Source organism: Citrus sinensis, chromosome 7 (genome assembly GCF_022201045.2).
Source record: "Citrus sinensis cultivar Valencia sweet orange chromosome 7, DVS_A1.0, whole genome shotgun sequence".
Lineage (NCBI taxonomy): Eukaryota > Viridiplantae > Streptophyta > Magnoliopsida > Sapindales > Rutaceae > Citrus > Citrus sinensis.
The window spans coordinates 29016542-29033709 of record NC_068562.1 but is presented as its reverse complement, the minus strand read 5'-3'; the positions used below and the strand labels follow the sequence as shown (position 1 = coordinate 29033709).

At 32.9% G+C, this 17168-nt stretch overlaps 2 protein-coding genes and 1 pseudogene across 5 annotated transcripts; 2 read left to right on the top strand and 1 right to left on the bottom strand.

The window, feature by feature from the left end:
* Positions 1–893: 893 nt before the first annotated feature.
* Positions 894–2676, top strand: LOC102626819 (succinate dehydrogenase [ubiquinone] iron-sulfur subunit 3, mitochondrial). The gene is given in 5 exon segments (XM_006464190.3): positions 894–1194; positions 1377–1615; positions 1933–2142; positions 2288–2435; positions 2438–2676. Coding segments are annotated over 5 exon segments (909 nt in total). The 5' UTR covers positions 894–921; the 3' UTR covers positions 2477–2676.
* Positions 2677–8676: 6000 nt separating this feature from the next.
* Positions 8677–9287, bottom strand: LOC127898903 (uncharacterized; annotated as a pseudogene).
* A 2013-nt stretch (positions 9288–11300) lies between these two features.
* Positions 11301–15248, top strand: LOC102615164 (protein SCO1 homolog 2, mitochondrial). Of its 4 annotated transcripts, none has more exons than XR_008056710.1 (9): positions 11301–11521; positions 11908–12040; positions 12194–12272; positions 12416–12530; positions 13453–13487; positions 13851–14051; positions 14396–14485; positions 14587–14727; positions 14822–14838. XR_008056710.1 is itself a non-coding variant. In XM_025101595.2 (9 exons), exons 1-9 carry the CDS (start codon positions 11451–11453, stop codon positions 14928–14930), a joined length of 966 nt encoding a protein of 321 aa, XP_024957363.1. In that variant the 5' UTR covers positions 11312–11450; the 3' UTR covers positions 14931–15248. The 4 variants fall into 4 exon arrangements, 3 of the variants coding, with proteins under 3 accessions (XP_024957363.1, XP_024957367.1, XP_006464220.1); XM_025101595.2 differs by having other exon boundaries at positions 11312–11521; positions 14595–14727; positions 14822–15248; XM_025101599.2 differs by lacking the exon at positions 13851–14051 and having other exon boundaries at positions 11312–11521; positions 14595–14727; positions 14822–15248.
* Positions 15249–17168: the final 1920 nt, after the last annotated feature.

The following is a 17168-nucleotide window of genomic DNA, read 5'->3' as shown; positions in this document are numbered from 1 at the left end:
CTATTTCCAGATGTGGATAATTAAGAGAACCAAATAACAAAACTCGTGTAAGAAGTCTGCTCTTGAGCTAAATGAATTTTTTTTTTTTTGGGTTTTATTTTTTGGATTTGATATGAAAGTGAAGCATATACTAGCAGTTGGATCAAGATGTATGATAATTGTCTATTCATGCTTAAGAGGATAAAAATTGACACGGATCGAGAAGAAATTGAACTTTGAACACTTCCATGATGTTGAAACGAAGGCATACTAGACAAGTCTATGCCCAATTTTACCTAACAGCCTCAAGTTTTTGCTTAAATTTCAGCTTTTTAATATTTCAATCCATTTTTGAAAACACGTTGTGCAAGCTTTTGCGACATGTTGGGCTTAAGGATCACGGATGACAGATTCACAGCCAGGAGGCTGCTGCTAGGGTTGAATTTTCAAATGGGATTATTATTATTATTTGAGTTTTGGGATCAAACATTTTTAAAAGTCAAGTGGTCCTGGTGATGATGTTAAATAATTTTGTGGCAGAATTTGACTATTGACTTGTCTTCCAAAATTTTCCTCATCCCAGGATCCAAGGCACTGACCAACTGATCACCATTCAGCAAAATGTTTGACAAAATCGGAGCCAGCTTTTATCTGTGTTTTATCTTAATTTAGTTCGACATTTTAACTCGGGACAGCTTGAGGTAATTAGCAACCAGGCCAGTTTGGGAATTGGGATGAGCTTAAGTTTGGGTCCAAAGCAGGCCCAAAATTTCAAATGAGCCCAAAAGACGAATAATCACTTAGCTTGATGAATCATTACATCAGTGCTTATATTACCCAAACACGTATGCACTTATGCAACCACGTGTCGCTTGCCATGCAGAAGCACTAAAAATTATAAGCAAACTCCAAGCTTTCGGTGATTCAATCACACAAGCAGATATGTTGAGAAGCAGCTTCCTCCGCCGTGGATACAACAAAGTGGCCGGAGTTTTTGGCCGAGCAGAGGCCAAGAAGCAAGATTTTCCGGTGCTTGAAGGGCATCCAGCAGCACAAGAAAGTGCTGAAGTGGCTTTGGAATCTCGTGTGACTGTGCAAGATAATGTAAAGAAGGTGATGAAGGAGTTCAGGATTTATAGATGGAATCCTGACCGCCCTGATAGCAAGCCCTTTCTTCAATCTTATCATGTTGATCTCTCCGAGTGTGGTCCTATGGTAATAAGTTAGTTAATTGATTGCTTTATTGGGTGTTTCATTTCATGGTTAAAGCTAATTAAATGTTAATTTCTCAGTAAAAGCACTATTATGTTCAAGTGCGCATATATGTAGAGTTCGAGTATAGTTAATTTCTATGAATAGGAATAGACAATTGGAATTGAAAATCTTTTGTTGTTTAGGTTTTGGATGCATTGCAGAAGATTAAAGCAGAGACTGATTCGAGCTTGAGCTATAGAAGGTCATGCAGAGAAGGGATTTGTGGGTCGTGCGCGATGAACATTGGCGGCACCAACACTGTTGCATGCCTTAAGCCAATCGATGGCGACACTAGCAAGCCAACTATTATAACTCCTCTGCCTCACATGTTTGTCATCAAAGATCTTGTTGTTGATCTCACCAATTTCTACCAGCAGTACAAGTAAGCTAATCATGTCGTAATTAGTTAACGAAATGGGTCTTAATTAAACTCAATTGACCATACTGAACTTACATTATTATTTGAGATCTTGTTGTCTGATATGTTTGATATTGAGATGCTATCGTTTCTTAATTTAAAGCTGCTTCAAAATGAAATTATAGCTGTCAGGTATATTATGCTTTGAAAAATAATCACGAGCAAAACATTAGTTCACATGCTTGTATACCTCCAATGGGTTTGTTACACACCATTGTCATGTACATAAATATGTTGTGCTTTCAAGTATATATGTTGTACTTTGCTGTTATGTCATATAGGTCGATTGAGCCCTGGCTGAAGACAAACATGGTGCCCAAAGATGGGCGAGAGTATGGGCAATCACCCGCAGACAGAAAGAAACTAGATGGTCTGTATGAATGCATACTATGTGCTTGCTGTACCACTTCATGCCCCTCATATTGGTGGAACCCTGAAGAGTACCTTGGCCCCGCCGCCTTGCTCCATGCTTATCGATGGATTTGCGACAGGTAACATACTAATATTGGACGGCTGATCCTATCTATCAGGTTAAGCGTTTGGATAATGTGATCTGTCTAACAAAGTGCCCCCGCGCCCCCCCCCCCCCCCCCCCAAAAAAAAAAAAAAACACAAAAACAAAACCCTCTCTGACAGCCGGGATGAATTAACAGAAGAAAGATTGCAAGCATTAACAGAAGATGAAAGGAAATTGTATAGATGCAGAGCTATCAAGAATTGCACAGCAACATGCCCCAAAGGTTTGGATCCAGCTGATGCAATTCACAAAATGAAGACTAAGCATATATGGTTTCTCAGCCTATGGAAATGGTTGAAAGCATGTAGTAGCGGCTCTAATCTCATACAGAATGCAACTTGAGCCACTAAATTTTCCTTTGCTTAATTTTTTCTATCTTTTCTCATTTTATATGATGCAAATGTGCCTATTTCGAGGTGTTACAATAGAAAGTTTGACTTGGAACATGCAAAATTGGGATGAGATTGACAATATGTTGCAGTACTTATTTCACTTCACTCGGAACAAATTGTTTATTTGTTGAAATTGATGGGCGATGGATTCTCATTTCGGTTGATTATGAAGCAATTTAGTAGAATATTGATTCAAGCTTCAATTTTTGAACTTCTGTTATTTTATAGAACATGAAATTAACTATTTATTGTATACAAATCTCCGGAAATTGATCACATGTCGTGAAATTATTGAAATGTGCCGAAAAATATTTGTGGGCTAGTGTTTCTCTTCATTGTTTTTCTAATAGGAATTAAAAGTAATCTATTTTCTGAACAAATCATTTTTTTTTCTTCAAAAGATAGTATTTTTTTCAATGGAAATTAGAATAATTCTATCACCTAAAAACTTCTAAAGATTTGTAAGGATGAAAAAACTTCAAAAGATTACGATGAGTGGTCATGTCCTCATTATTAATATGCTGTATAGTTTCTATTATAATTCAAATGACTAAATTGCCCGCTTCTGTGTATTTTTTTATTAATTTAGTTGAAAATTATAAAATTAAATAATCGAATTCATTTTTTTTATTACTTCGATTTTGAGGTTTTACACTTTTTTTTAAGTTACACTGATGTTAGAACATAATTAAACTTTTGGTGAAAGCCATCGTGGAAGCATATCTAAATTTATAATACTTAAATGCTCTTTAGAGTTGTGTAGTTAGGGATGGCAATGAGGAGGGGAGGGGAGGGGACCGATATCCCCGTACCCATCCCCGATATTTTGTGTATGTCCCCGTCCCCTCCCCGTCCCCGTCAGAATTACTTGAGAGAATCTTCATCCCCTCCCCGAATAATAACAGGGGATCCCCGAGGATCACTGATCCCCGAATAACTAATACATTTTTTTTTCAATTTTGAGTTAATCATATTAAAATAAAAAATTCAAATAAAAGTAAAGTTCAAAATATATCTTACATTAATATCTATTACAAAAGTCACATACATTAAATTAGTAAGTAACGCAACATGCAAGGAATACAAACTTCTTTTACAAACTATCATGAACAAATTAATAGTTTAATACAAAATTGTTACAAATAAAATCGAATTTAGATTGAAAATTAACTTTTTCAATGGTGGCGTGGGCACTTTATAAATGTGGACTATTCCCTTTACAACACAATAGTTAAATCGGAGCAAATTAAAAACAAATATTAGATTAGATTAGATATTAAAATTGTGATTCGCTGTGGGCAATTATAACATCTAAAAATAAATAAAAAATAGATTTAAGTTTAAAATATTTAAAGAATATTAAAATTAAAAAAAATGTTTGGCTAATAGAATCTACTCGGTCTTTTTAATGTCCTAAATAAAAATTTAGGACTTTAATTAGTTAATTAGGCCTAAAAGTTTAATAATATAAATATTTTGATATTTTTTATTTTTACCAATATTTATAATTTATTTACTATTAATTTTAAAAAATTAAAATAAAATTAAAAATTAAAATGGGGAAATGGGTAGGGGATGGGGATTCCACCTCATCCCCGTCCCCTCCCCGAATAAGAAATTGGGTATGAAATTATCCCCATACCCTCCCCGAATGGGGAAAATCCCCGAGGGTACTCGTCCCCGTGGGGATTTTTGTCATCCCTATGTGTAGTTTATCTTCTAGATAAATCCGTTCTCTTAGAAATTTTTTTAAGTTTTTCTATACTCTTTCTATGATAATGGGATGTTAGAAAGAATAGAATGATATGTGTGACTTAAGGACTATAATCACTTGTATAACCAACTTCTCCTATTATCCTCTGGTGTTCATATTTCAACCTATCATAAAAATAGAAATTATCTTTAAATATCTACACATTAAAAGCCTACACCCTATTAAATATATGAAAGCTCAAATTACCGAAAAATCTTAATAGATATCTTTTAATTGTATTTAATATTATACGAGAGTCTGCAACACATAATTATTCACGTATAAGCCCAATATTAGATTAAGAATCCAACGATATTGGATTAAAGATTCAACAATTTTCCACTTAGGCTAGTTATGTGGCATTATAATTTGTTTTGCAAAGGTAATTGTATGAGCTTAACCATACTGTCATTATCAAAATGTATCTATAACTAATCCGACCTTTATTATAACTATCATAACTCGATCTATCAGTAGTTATTGTGTCGATACAACTAAATGACATGGATCAAGATATGGATGTGTAGCATGAAAATTTCATACAATGTAATCTTAACATTCCTATTTCCAATTGATCCACCTTAAACATTAATGACATTAAACCATATAAAAAATCAGAGCATGAATAAACCAAAACTTTATTTTTATAGAAAACAACCTTAAATATCCATAAACCGAAATATTTAAAAATGTATATATTATAAGAGCATATGAAATCACAAACTCCTATTAAAACTGAATTTTCTTTAATGACACGACACCCACATGAGCAGTGTGCTCATCGAATGTCTTGATGGTTGTCTTTTAATAAGCAGATCCATAATCACGGAGTTTGTGTCGATGTACTTTATAAATAGATGTCCACTCTAAGTTCTTTCTTTAACAACTAGGAACTTGATGTCTAGATATTTTGACTTCGTCGAGCTCTTATTGTTATTAGAATATAGCACTGCTGATTTATTGTCATAAAATAACGTGAGTGATATATCAACAATATCTACTAAATGTAACCCCACTACAAAATTTCGTCGCCATATACCATGATTGGATGCTTCATAACATGTTATAAACTCTGTTGCCATCGTAGAAGAGGCTATAAAAGCCTGCTCAGCATTCTTCTGGGAGACAGCACTTACAGCTAGTAAATAGATGTAGCCCGATGTAGACTTTATCCTACATTGGCATCCAGCAAAATCGAAGTCAGTATCTGAATTTCAATACATGAGCATGTAGTTTTTTGTTTTCTATAGGTATTGTATGACCACCTATTTAGCTGCTTTCTAATGGCCTACTCCTAGATTAATTAAATACCTGCCGAACATATCAGTAACATATACAATATCTGGTCGTATACAGCCCTGGGCATACATAAGACTTCTTGCTATTGACGTATAAGGAATCTTTTCCATTTTTTCCTTAAAATCATTTTTGAGGCACTAATTGAGACTAAACTTATCTCTCTTAGGCACAAGGATATCATTTGGCTTGCAATCTTGCATGCGAAATCTCTTGAGAATCTTTTCTATATAGTTTTTTTGTGATAATCCAATAACATCCTAGAAATGATCCCGGTGTATGTGTATTCTGAATACAAAAGAGGCGTTATTAAGATCTTTCATCTCAAATTCTTAGTTAGAAATATCTTGATGTCATGCAATAAGCCTATATCATTGTTAGCAAACAAAATGTTATCGACATATAAAAATAGAAAATATACTTGCTCCTACATAATTTATGGTATATGTAATCATTTACTAAATTCATCTAAAAACCGAATGAGATGATCATTTGATAAAATTTAGAATCCATTGTCAAGATGCTTGCTTGAGCCCATAGAATTTACTAGGAATTTGACGCAGGGCGGAAGCAATACTAGATTTTGGTCTAACGTACATTCTTGAAACTTAAGAAGGGGACTCTCACAAAGGAGAAAATATCTCAATTGAGAAATACTGAATATTATTAATCAAATGTTTGTGAGTGTTACCATAAACTCTGAATAATAAGCCTATATATATTAGTAGCTAATTTAATTCTAATCTTCCTCAAATAAGAGAAATAATCTAAAATCTTAATTAAATTAGGATTACAAATATGACTTAAATAAGCATAATAAAATAAGATAAATCCTAAAAAAATACTAAATACTAAAGTGACCCGAACATTATAATTCTTAGTAAATTCTAATTTATTTCATCTAAGATGCTTCCTACATTAGTCTAAATATCCATTTACAACCAATAGGTTTCGCACATCTGGCAATGGGATAAGATCCCGCACGTCATTGTTCTTTATGAATTTTATCTTTTCATTAATGGTATCAATCTACTTATGAAAGTTAGAACTTTGCATAGCTTGATAGAAATAATCGAATCATCCTTTATCACTTCATTGTCTACCTCACGTTCTTGTAGAAATGCAGTGCAAAAATACAATGTAGTCATTTGGCACCGCATTTCTCTTTTCTTTATTGGATCTCCTCAATGCCATAGATTCTTGAGGTGGTAGAGTTCGTTTTTCTAAAACGAATTCTTGTATTGGGGGCTCTCCAACATTATCTTGATATGTTAGGTCTTGAACAAAGTCAGAAATGAGATCTTGATCAATGTCAATAATATTTATAGGAATATCAATGTATTCATCTTTAAAGACAAAGTCTCTAATTCTATCTCTCCCTGCAAACTCGACATCCTCAAAGAACTGAGTAATTTTTGACTCAAAAATAGACTTAATTGTAGGATCATAAAACTTGTACTCTCAGGATCTTTCAAAGTGTCCAATAAAATAATAACTCATTGTCCTTGAGTCTAGTTTCTTCTCATTAAGTCTATAAGGTCCTTCCTCAGCTGGACATCCCCAAACTTACAAGTGTTTTAGACTAGGCTTTTTATACGTCCAAAGCTTGTAAAGGGCTTTGACAGTCTGTTATTTAGATCCCTGTTAAGAATATATGTTGCAGTTGTAAGCGTTTTTGCATAGAGTGACAAATTATACTCTTTATGTAACACCCTGGGCGAATCCCACATCGGCAAAGCACGGGAGAGATGCTGGGTTTATAAGGGGTGATCCACACCTTAATTGGCAAGACGCGTTTTGGGGTGTATGGGCGCCCCAAGAACAAATCCGTGCGGGCCTTGTTAAGGCCCAAAGCGGACAATATCTTGTCAGGTCTGGGTTGGGTCATGACACTTTACCATATCTTTAAGCGCCTTGCTTCGTCCTTCAGCAACGTTATTCATAGTGAGCGAACCCAATATAATGTGTTATTGGACGATACAGCATTCCTATAGGAATTTAGCAAATGGCCCTAAACGTTATTCACTTGAATCATCATATCTGTCATATTATTCACCATCATGGTATGGTTTGACGCTTTTGATGATTTTGCCGAGTTGGTTCTCAACTTTAGCTTAAAATTTTTTTAGCATATGCAAGAATTGTGACTTTTCAAGAAAGAGATATATGTATTCATATCTTGAAAAATCGTCTATGAGCGTCATAAAATATTGTTGAGCATTTCCAGTAACCATAATTAATAGCCCAAAATATATGTATGTATGAGTTCTAAGACATCAAAGGTTCTGTTAGCTTCAAATATCCTTTTATTGGTTTGTTTCCTCCTAATACAGTTAACGTAAATATAAAAAATTTTTAAATCTAAACGGTCGAGAATTTCGTCTGACATAAGTCTCTCTATTCTCCATTTGGAGATATAACCCAATCTCTTGTGCTATAACACAACTGAATTCTCATTAGTTAACTTCTCTTTAAACTTCATGTACTAAATTGCATGGATTCATTAAATGAAACAATTGTATCAAGCGTATAAGATTATCATCGTCGAATAAAGAACTGAAACCAACTAGTTTTGAATTATGAAATAAATTGAATTTTTTACTTTCAAAAGAACAAGTAAAATCAGACCTGTCCAAAGCAAAAATAGAATCAAATTCCATCTAAAAGATGGAATAATAAATATTTTATTAAGATCCAAATAAAATTTGGTCTTTAATAATAATATAAATTTCTTAATTGCTTCAACTTTAATCTCATTGCCATTGCCCAAATAGATTTATCTTTCACCATCACTAGGCTTTCGGCAATTCAGGCAATCCTACACTGAACACTGATAAATGGTTGCACCAAAATCTATCCACCACGCGTGTCTTGGTACTAAAGTTAAATTAACTTCAGAACAAACCAAACCATGCTCTTCAGCTTCACAAAAGAAACAACTAATGCATTTTGGATTAGTCAATTTCTTTTGTTGTTTCTCTTAAGGTGCTGTGCATGCAGCTTCCTTATCATTCTTCCTTTTCTTACCCTTCTCCTTGCCCCTGGAGGTGGAGGCCAGGTGAGTACTTTATGCTTTATATTTCTTCAGTCTGTCCTCTTCTTAAACACAATATGATATAAGTTCATTCATAGACCATATCTCTTGTTGACAATTATGGCTCACTTTAAATTGGTTTAATTATGTTGGTAAGGATATTAAAACCAAATGCATTAGCAAGTCATCAGAGAGTTTAAGCTTAAGTACTCTTAGTTTAAAAGCAAGATGAGACATTTCCATGATGTACTCTCTAATATTGCGTTTACCTGTATACCTTATTGAAGTTAAACTTGTCAAAATCGTACCAATTTTAGTCTTTTTGTTCTTAGCAAATCTCTATTCAATTTATGCAAAGAACTCTTTAACTGTAATTATCTTTTCAGATATTGAGCCTTTGAATGCTTGTGGAATGACCTTTTTTATGATCATGATACACATGCAATTTGATCTCTTTCTCATTTTTATTTCCCTTTTATCATCAAGGGTACTTTCATCAAAGATGAGAGAGAATCAACCCTTAATGCAAGGTCGAGATCCATGACTGCGAGAACTGTTAAAAGATTCTCTTGCCATGACTTGAAGTTAGAGTCATTTAGCATATAAATAGAATTGATGTTGGTAGTAATACTAGCAGGATACATAACTGAACAGAGAACAACAAATAACCAAACAAAACAAGCTTATACAAGTTTTAAAACAAAAATAAATTTAAATAAAAGTAAACCTCATCTTGAGAAACCAGACTATCTATTAATATTTTATCCTTGACAAAATATTAAATTGTAAGTGATATCTTGATATAGTGATCAAACACTGGTAATAAGAACATGTCAAACAATAAATCTTATTTTAAGCCGAATTATTGTTCACATGTAAAACCAAATAATCGTCATGCATTTATTACTTTAGGTGCACATGCAATTCTATCAAATACGAACCTTCCTTTGGGCTAATCGGTATTCACAGAATTTACATATATACAACCGTTTATATTTATAAAAATTAAATTTTCACAAAAGAAGTCACTTTGGTGACATTTTACTTCAATTAGTTTATTTCAAAATATATAAACATACCAATATTGGAATTTAAAATTGCACTAAAATTATCCAAAAAAATTCAGATCAAATTCAAAAGGCAAATGGTCAATTGTTTTACCGATCAACTATTGACTGGTCAAACCGTTGATCGGTTTAGGGCTGGACCAATCAGGGTCGTGAACCGAATCTTAAAACAACCCCAAATCACCAAAACCTTAATTTTTTTCACTTAACTTTTTTTTCTTTATGCTACTGCCATGGCCACCGCATGAGGAAAAAGTGACGGCCACTTCACCCACTTGGTCGCGGCTTCCTACTATCGCCGTCCGCAAAACCTTAAATTTGAATTTTTTTTAACTTTAAACTTTAAATATGAATTTCTAATTTTTTTTATACCAAATTTTTGAAAACAAAAATTATTATGAATTTTTGAATTTTTTAGAAAAAAAAAATCGAATTGTTGATATTGAAAATCGCATTCCAAAATTTTGTAATCTTAATCTTAGAAAACAATTACAAGTTGTTCTCAATGATTCAACATGAAAAGACTTTGATACGACTCGTTAGAACATAATTAAAACTTTGGTGAAAACCATTGTCTATAATTTAAGAAATTCACGTTGTATTATCAAGAATCAATAGCAAAATATGCAGAAACGTATTTGAATCCATAATGCTTAATTACTCTTTAGAGTCGTATGATTTGTCTCTAGATCAACACGCTCTCCTAAAGATCTTTTAAGTTTCTCTGTACTCTCTCTAATGATAGGATGTTAGGAAAAATAGAATGATACGTGTGACCTACAGACCATAACCACTTATATAGATAACTTTTACTGTTGTCTTTTACTATCCTTGCTTCAACTCATTATAAAAATAGAAATTACCCTTAAGTATCTATACATTAAATACCCACGTCCTATTAGATACATTAAAACTCATATTACCAAAAAATATTAATAGATCACTTTTAATTGGGCTTAACTGTATACGATAATCGGTAACACATAATTATTCACATATAAGTCTAACGTTAAATTAAGGATCTAATAATGTTAGATTAAAAATCCAACAATTCACGCCACTTTGTATAAGAATTTTGTTCACCAAATATAGGTATGTTTAGTAATTTCTCAATATTTAATTGTTTGGCTCACTAGTTATTAACTTAAATCAATTCTAATAGTAAATGAGAGAGAATATAATAGAAATAAAGACAATTTGGTTAATTAATTTTAACATCTATATACATAATGAGTAATAATATAGTCACAAATTTTTGTACAAATTAATGTGGCATAATAAAATTGATTGAATTAAATATCTCTTGGTCGACATGATCTATTTTTATTATTTTTTTATTTTCATTCAAAATTAATACCAAATCAGTTTGTACAAGATAAATTTATATAAAAACTTGTGACCGTATCATCACTCATAAATAATATCGTGCAAACTGTCTTATCATTTATTGAATTAAAAATATGGTAAAACCCCACCTGATTTATCTATGTGATTTTTGTCCTACTTTTATTTATTTATTTTTTTTGGGTTTCTTTCTATAAAAATTAATGAACGTCCTTATTTATTAATGAACTTCCATGTTTATTAATTTTTTTTTTTTTTAGGAAAACAAAAACCTTGGGCAATAAGGCAAAATTTTCATGTTAAGCGTTTAAGTTGGCAAAAATCGACACGAGTTTTGATTTTTCAATTTAACTGTCAATTGCTGCGAAGCCTAAGAACAAATTTTGCTAAAACACAATGCCCATATCTCGCTTTCTATTCTTTTCCTCCAAGCACCGCTTCAGACAGCCGCTCAATCTTATTCGAAGGTCAATCTCTTAAACCCTTAAAACCCCATTTGTTTTACTTTCATTTTTTAATTTTTCATTATAACTCTGTTTCATTTAGCTTGTTGCTACGGTTATTAGTGATGCATAGTTGCTCTTGCAAACAACCCCCCGAGCGCCAAAAAACAAATTTCTTAAATTTAATTGTTAATGTGCAAAAAGTTTGTATATCTGTGCAAAAATTGAACTTCGTACGGAATTTTTTGCGTGATGGGGTCTTTTGGTTTAGGGTTTATGGATGAAATAGGAGTTTGATGCTAGAGTCTTAACCATTGTTAAAGAAACACGTTCAGTTTTGGTGGCGTAGGTTAATTTTTGAAGACAATTGATTATACGAGTCTCAGCTGAGTTGCTTGTATTTGGTGTAGGTTTGATTTATCTAAGAGAACTCAGTCTTGTAGCTACACGAAATCGTCAAGACAGAGTCATAGAAACCCAGCTGATTATTTTTTATCGCCTCAAGAGACGAAAGCTTCTCGCTCGTGGAGTACTTATGTTATTGTATGCTGCCTTAGACACCTTTGTTATTTGTTATTGATAGTTGTTCAAGTACCAGGATTAATAACGTTAGTTGTCAAGTTTCACTTGGGAAGAGAGATTATTATTACTTGAACAAATTGGACTTGTTATTTCTTTATCAATTTGCTGTTGCAGCCAGCTGGTGGTTTACTGGGATTAGCTGGAATAGCTACTTTTGTCCATTATAATGATGAACGAAGAGCTGTGAGGAAAGGTACTGTTTTAAGTTTCAGTCTTCCTACCCATCTTTTATTTTTCCCCTGGATCTGGAAATTTCATGATTGTATGCTGGTAACTTTTAGGTTCTATTCTTATGAATCAATTTCTTTTATGTTTTCACTCATGATTGAGATTCAGGAACTTCAGTTTGTCAATGTGTCAAGGAGAAAAAATTTGAGGTGCGATTTATCTTCACTTGGGCTAATTATGAATTAGGGGATTATTCAGTTTCCGCTCTTTGCCCATATTCAGTGTTAGTCTTTCTGACACATGCCTGCTCATGCACTTCGAGACATTATCAAAGTTTTTCAGAATCAAACAGATTTTCTTATAGCTTTTGAATTTATCCTCTTGCTTCAAACAAAATATCCTAGCGGCTAGGCTGTACCCTTGGGGACTTTAGTTTGAAATTATTAGCGATGAAGTGTCTCAATTTTCGAGAAGCTCTTTACAGCATTTCTGGTGGTTGTTTTGGTAACTATGTTTTTCATTTAAAAGGTGAAAATGATGGCAGTATGTTTTGCATGGTTATAGTTATTAGATCTTGAGTAGCCTTTAAAAATCCAGTATATCTACTGGTACAAATTAGGAAGTAATTTTTTGAAGGGGCATGGAAGAAAGAAACAGACAAGTCGGGAATTATTTGATTATCAAATCTTCGAACTTTATTTCAAATATCTCATGATTTTGCATTGTTTTATACTAGATACACGCAAAACTAGTCACTAATACATCATTTTGCTAAAATAGACATAACAACATCATATGATGGCAGTTGAGAAATTTTCCTATTCTCTAACAAATGCCTGACTGCCTGTACACGAGAAAGCCAAAAGGACCCTTTTCTAAAACTGTATTGTTCCGACCTCTTTGGCATTTGTTATGAAATTCTAAATCATATTTTAAACTTTCCTTGCTTGGGTACTTTTGAGAATATTTACCTTTGAGCTCTGTCCTTGATTTGCAACAAGTGTCAACATTATTATGTTACAGTCATTGTTCTCCATTAAGTAGTAGTAGTTGGGTCAATTAAGGGGTATTTCTAAGTAGGCATTTCTCGTTTCCTGAATTTTAGGCATGCTGAACTCGCTTTACCCCATTACATGTATACTTTTTAGCATTTTCGAAGTGAGAATTTATTCAGTTCTCTTTTCGCTTTTGGGCTTGTTGACTAGGACAATGAGTGCCCTGCCTTCAATGGTGTTTTCAGGTAAAACTAATGCAACTCCAGAAGAATATCTAAACTCATTTATTGAGGATAAAAAATATAGTTTTAGAAGAAAACTTCATCTACTATTATTTAATTTTAGTAGCGTGAATGTGGATTTAAGCTAAAAGGATTTACTTTGCAAGAGTGCTTATGTTTGTTGGAAACTATTGATTGTTATCCATTCTCCACTAAATGCTTCTTTACATACAATCAAAAAATTTCTTTCTGAGAGTCAAAAAATTTCTCTCCAAGGATCAGCGAGAAATTTTTGAGCTTGCAGAATTGCAATTTACCACGTTCAGTTTTGCAGTTGGAGGATGATTTTCTAATTGTAATTTCCATTTTCCTTTTTGGTTCAACCAGGACAGGGCGAGAACTCTGGTCCCAATAGGGTGACGGGTCCAATTATAGGTGGTCCATTCACTCTAATTGATACAGAGAATCGTCTAGTAACTGAAAATAACTTTCTAGGGAACTGGGTTCTTCTGTACTTTGGCTATACATCATCCCCTGATGTTGGGCCAGAGCAAGTCCAGATGATGGCCAAGGCTATTGATATATTAGGTTTGTGAATTTAAATAGAAATAAAATTCTGGGTGGGACTATTTTAACTTAATTTTTATATAAGATTTTGCCACAAATTTTGATTCATTCTTCTCATGCAATTTAATAGTAGAGATACTAAAGGAATTGACATCATTAAATGGTACTTTTGACTTTGCATATATGCCATTGGGTTGCATGAGATCAATGACTCAAAATAAGTAAAAAATTTAAATCGAAATATTCTATGAAGAAAACTCGAGTTAAATAGCCCAGACCTGGAATTTTATATTAAAAAGAGTATGATATTTATTTTTGGATTTGGATAACATCTCTCACATTGTGTATTTTTACTTGGTGTTAAGATTCAAAAAAGAATCTTAAGATTTTACCAATATTTGTCACCATCGATCCACAGCGTGATACTCCTGCACACCTACGTGCTTACCTTAAAGGTTCGGGTTCCCTCAAATGATTACATTTATAATAATTTGCAGAATGTGTTGCATGCACAATTTCTTTGGCTGACTTTCTCATGGCATGCTTTTCTGTCAAGTGTTGTAGAATTTAACTCAAGAATAGTGGGATTAACGGGACCTGTTGGTGCTATAAGGCAGATGGCTCAGGAATACCGTGTTTTCTTTAAGAAAGTTGAAGACGAAGGCGATGATTATCTTGTAGAGTCTTCCCACAACATGTGAGCCCAAATCCATGTTTTGTATTGTTTTCCTCATTGATAAGTTCTTGTTGGTTTTTGAGCTCATGGTTGATTTGATGTTCAAAACAAGCAGGTACTTTATGAACCCAAGCTTGGAGGTTGTGAGATGTTTTGGGGTTGAATACACTGCAGAGGAACTAGCAGAAGAAATTTCGAAGGAAATGAAGAAAGCATCAACCTAATTTTCCAAGTACAATGCAGAGGAACTAGCCGTTTAATACTGAAGGAACTAAAGAGAACCTCAACTTAATGATTGACGTTTTCAATATGCTTCCATTCTTTTCTGCAATTACCCATGGATTTTCGGCCAGAAATGTTAATTTCCATGAGACTTTGTCATTTGAATCAACTGGCCCTTGACAAAGTCCGTACTCCTCACTTTGTTAGCCAGGCTGGGGTACTTCATTTAAATGCTCCTCGCTTTGTTAGCCAGGCTGGGTTACTTCATTTAACTTTCGTTTAACTTTACTGATATATAAGTTTTGGCCAATTTCATGTCATATCATCACTTTTCTGGGGTAGGAACATATATAAACAAATTAACGGGAAATATGGAAAATTTTCACTGGAAGGGCTATTATTATTTATCTATCTTGTGGTTGATCTTGTCTTGCACTTGAAACCTATTTAGGGTATGATTAGTTTGAGCAGCAGTGGCTTTTAATCCACAGCCACAGCTGCAAAGGGATGTAATCACTAGTTGTGTAATATATGTGAGTGGTGATAAATATTTACTACCAACTACTAAGTGTGCAAATGGGGTGTTTATGAAAAATTTTAGTTGTTATCCTTTCAAAACTGAGCTGCAGCATCAGTCCCAAAAGGATATAATTTGATAATAAATTGTATAGTGAAGAAAACAGGTTCATGGTTGAAAGGTCAATATAATTTTTCTTTAACATTTGTTTATTCTTGTCCTCTTGGTGGAAAGATTACAGTCCAAAAGAATGAATTCCATCTGATTTTGATGCGAGTAAGTAGCTGGAATTACTCAGCAACAGTTTCTACTTCTTTTTAAGTTTAAATGGAAAATTAACTATTACACCATATGATATAAGAGAAAAAAAATAAAATAATCAATTAATATTATCACACCGTTCACTCTATCTTTCTTTTGTATTTTTAGTATTTTACTTAGAATTAAGGTATTATAATCCATAGGTGATGCATGATGGAAATGAAATCACCAAATGTCGAGTACAAGTGTGGTGGTTGGTGGTAAACATTAACTACCAAGTAAAAGTTAGTGTTTACCAATAAATTGTATGATGAAAATATGCTTTAACAAATGTGAGACCTATTACTAAATGTACAGAAATTCTATTATTACAATACATCTTGATAGATTTAAATGTTTGATGTTAATGATAGGATGAAGAGATGTGTAATTTAGAGATTTTGTTTTTAACATTTTAGAGAAAAATAAACCATACATTCACACACATTCTCCTTCTCTCTCTTTAAAAAATTAATTTATAAATTTAAATTTTTTTGGGGTTGATTTTTTCATAATGTCAAACAAGAATTTAGGATTGATATAGGTCAATGTCGTGCATCTACCGTCCACTTTTCTTTGATATGATATCAGTTGGCTGACCCACGTCTTGAGAAATGAATTCGAAATCTTCAATTAAATTCTCTAGTCAAATTCATTTCTCAATTTGACATCTTCAATTTTTTTTTTCCTTTTCCAATATTTGTTATTTCAGACCCTTTGACTTGATTAAATTCTCATATCCGCAATGAATACCTTCGTTAAAAATTCGTTATGCTTCCCCTCATTTGCTTCCAATTTTCTTGATTGCCAAATTTACCTAAATCTATTCCCTTGTATTAGAGATAATTTTTTTAAAAAGCTGGTTAAGCAGTAATTTTCACACAAGCTATTTGGTTAAGATTTTAAACGATCAAAACAATAATAAACTAAGATTTGACAGTGATGGTGGGTTTGTCTATTCAATAATTACCTTGCAAAGTTGTAAAGCATTGAAGGATTTGAAAATGTCGTGATAGCCACTAATCGTTAGCTAAATCTAGGGGTTAGAATATTAGAATTAATTTTGACATTAATATTTTCCCCCCTCTTTGTTGAAAAATGTAGCATTGAGTAATAATTCCTTTTAATTCATCTACTGATGTGACTCGAATATGAAGGTTAGTTTTGAGTCCTTACCTAATAACTTACTTTTGAGAAAGAAATTAACTAATATGATGTGTTTCAACCACATCACCTTGAATCTACATTATTCCATTTCTAAAATCTTTATTTAAAGGGCCTTCAATTATCATTCAATTTTTTTGGATGCTTGATTCATGTTCAGATCTACATATATAATAATTGAGCACGAGTATGTAGTAATGTAGTAATACTAACATTTCCCTCATTTAGGTTTATTGGGTGGACCCAATAAATTTCAAAT

Bases quoted from the DNA above. Each gene is read 5' to 3' on its own strand.
- LOC102615164 (XM_025101595.2), top strand. From the start codon at position 11,451: ATGCCCATATCTCGCTTTCTATTCTTTTCCTCCAAGCACCGCTTCAGA. The intron at 12,041-12,193 runs GTATGCTGCCTT...TTGCTGTTGCAG, and splicing joins CGTGGAGTACTTATGTTATT to CCAGCTGGTGGTTTACTGGG. The intron at 12,531-13,452 runs GTTAGTCTTTCT...CTTGTTGACTAG, and splicing joins GCTCTTTGCCCATATTCAGT to GACAATGAGTGCCCTGCCTT.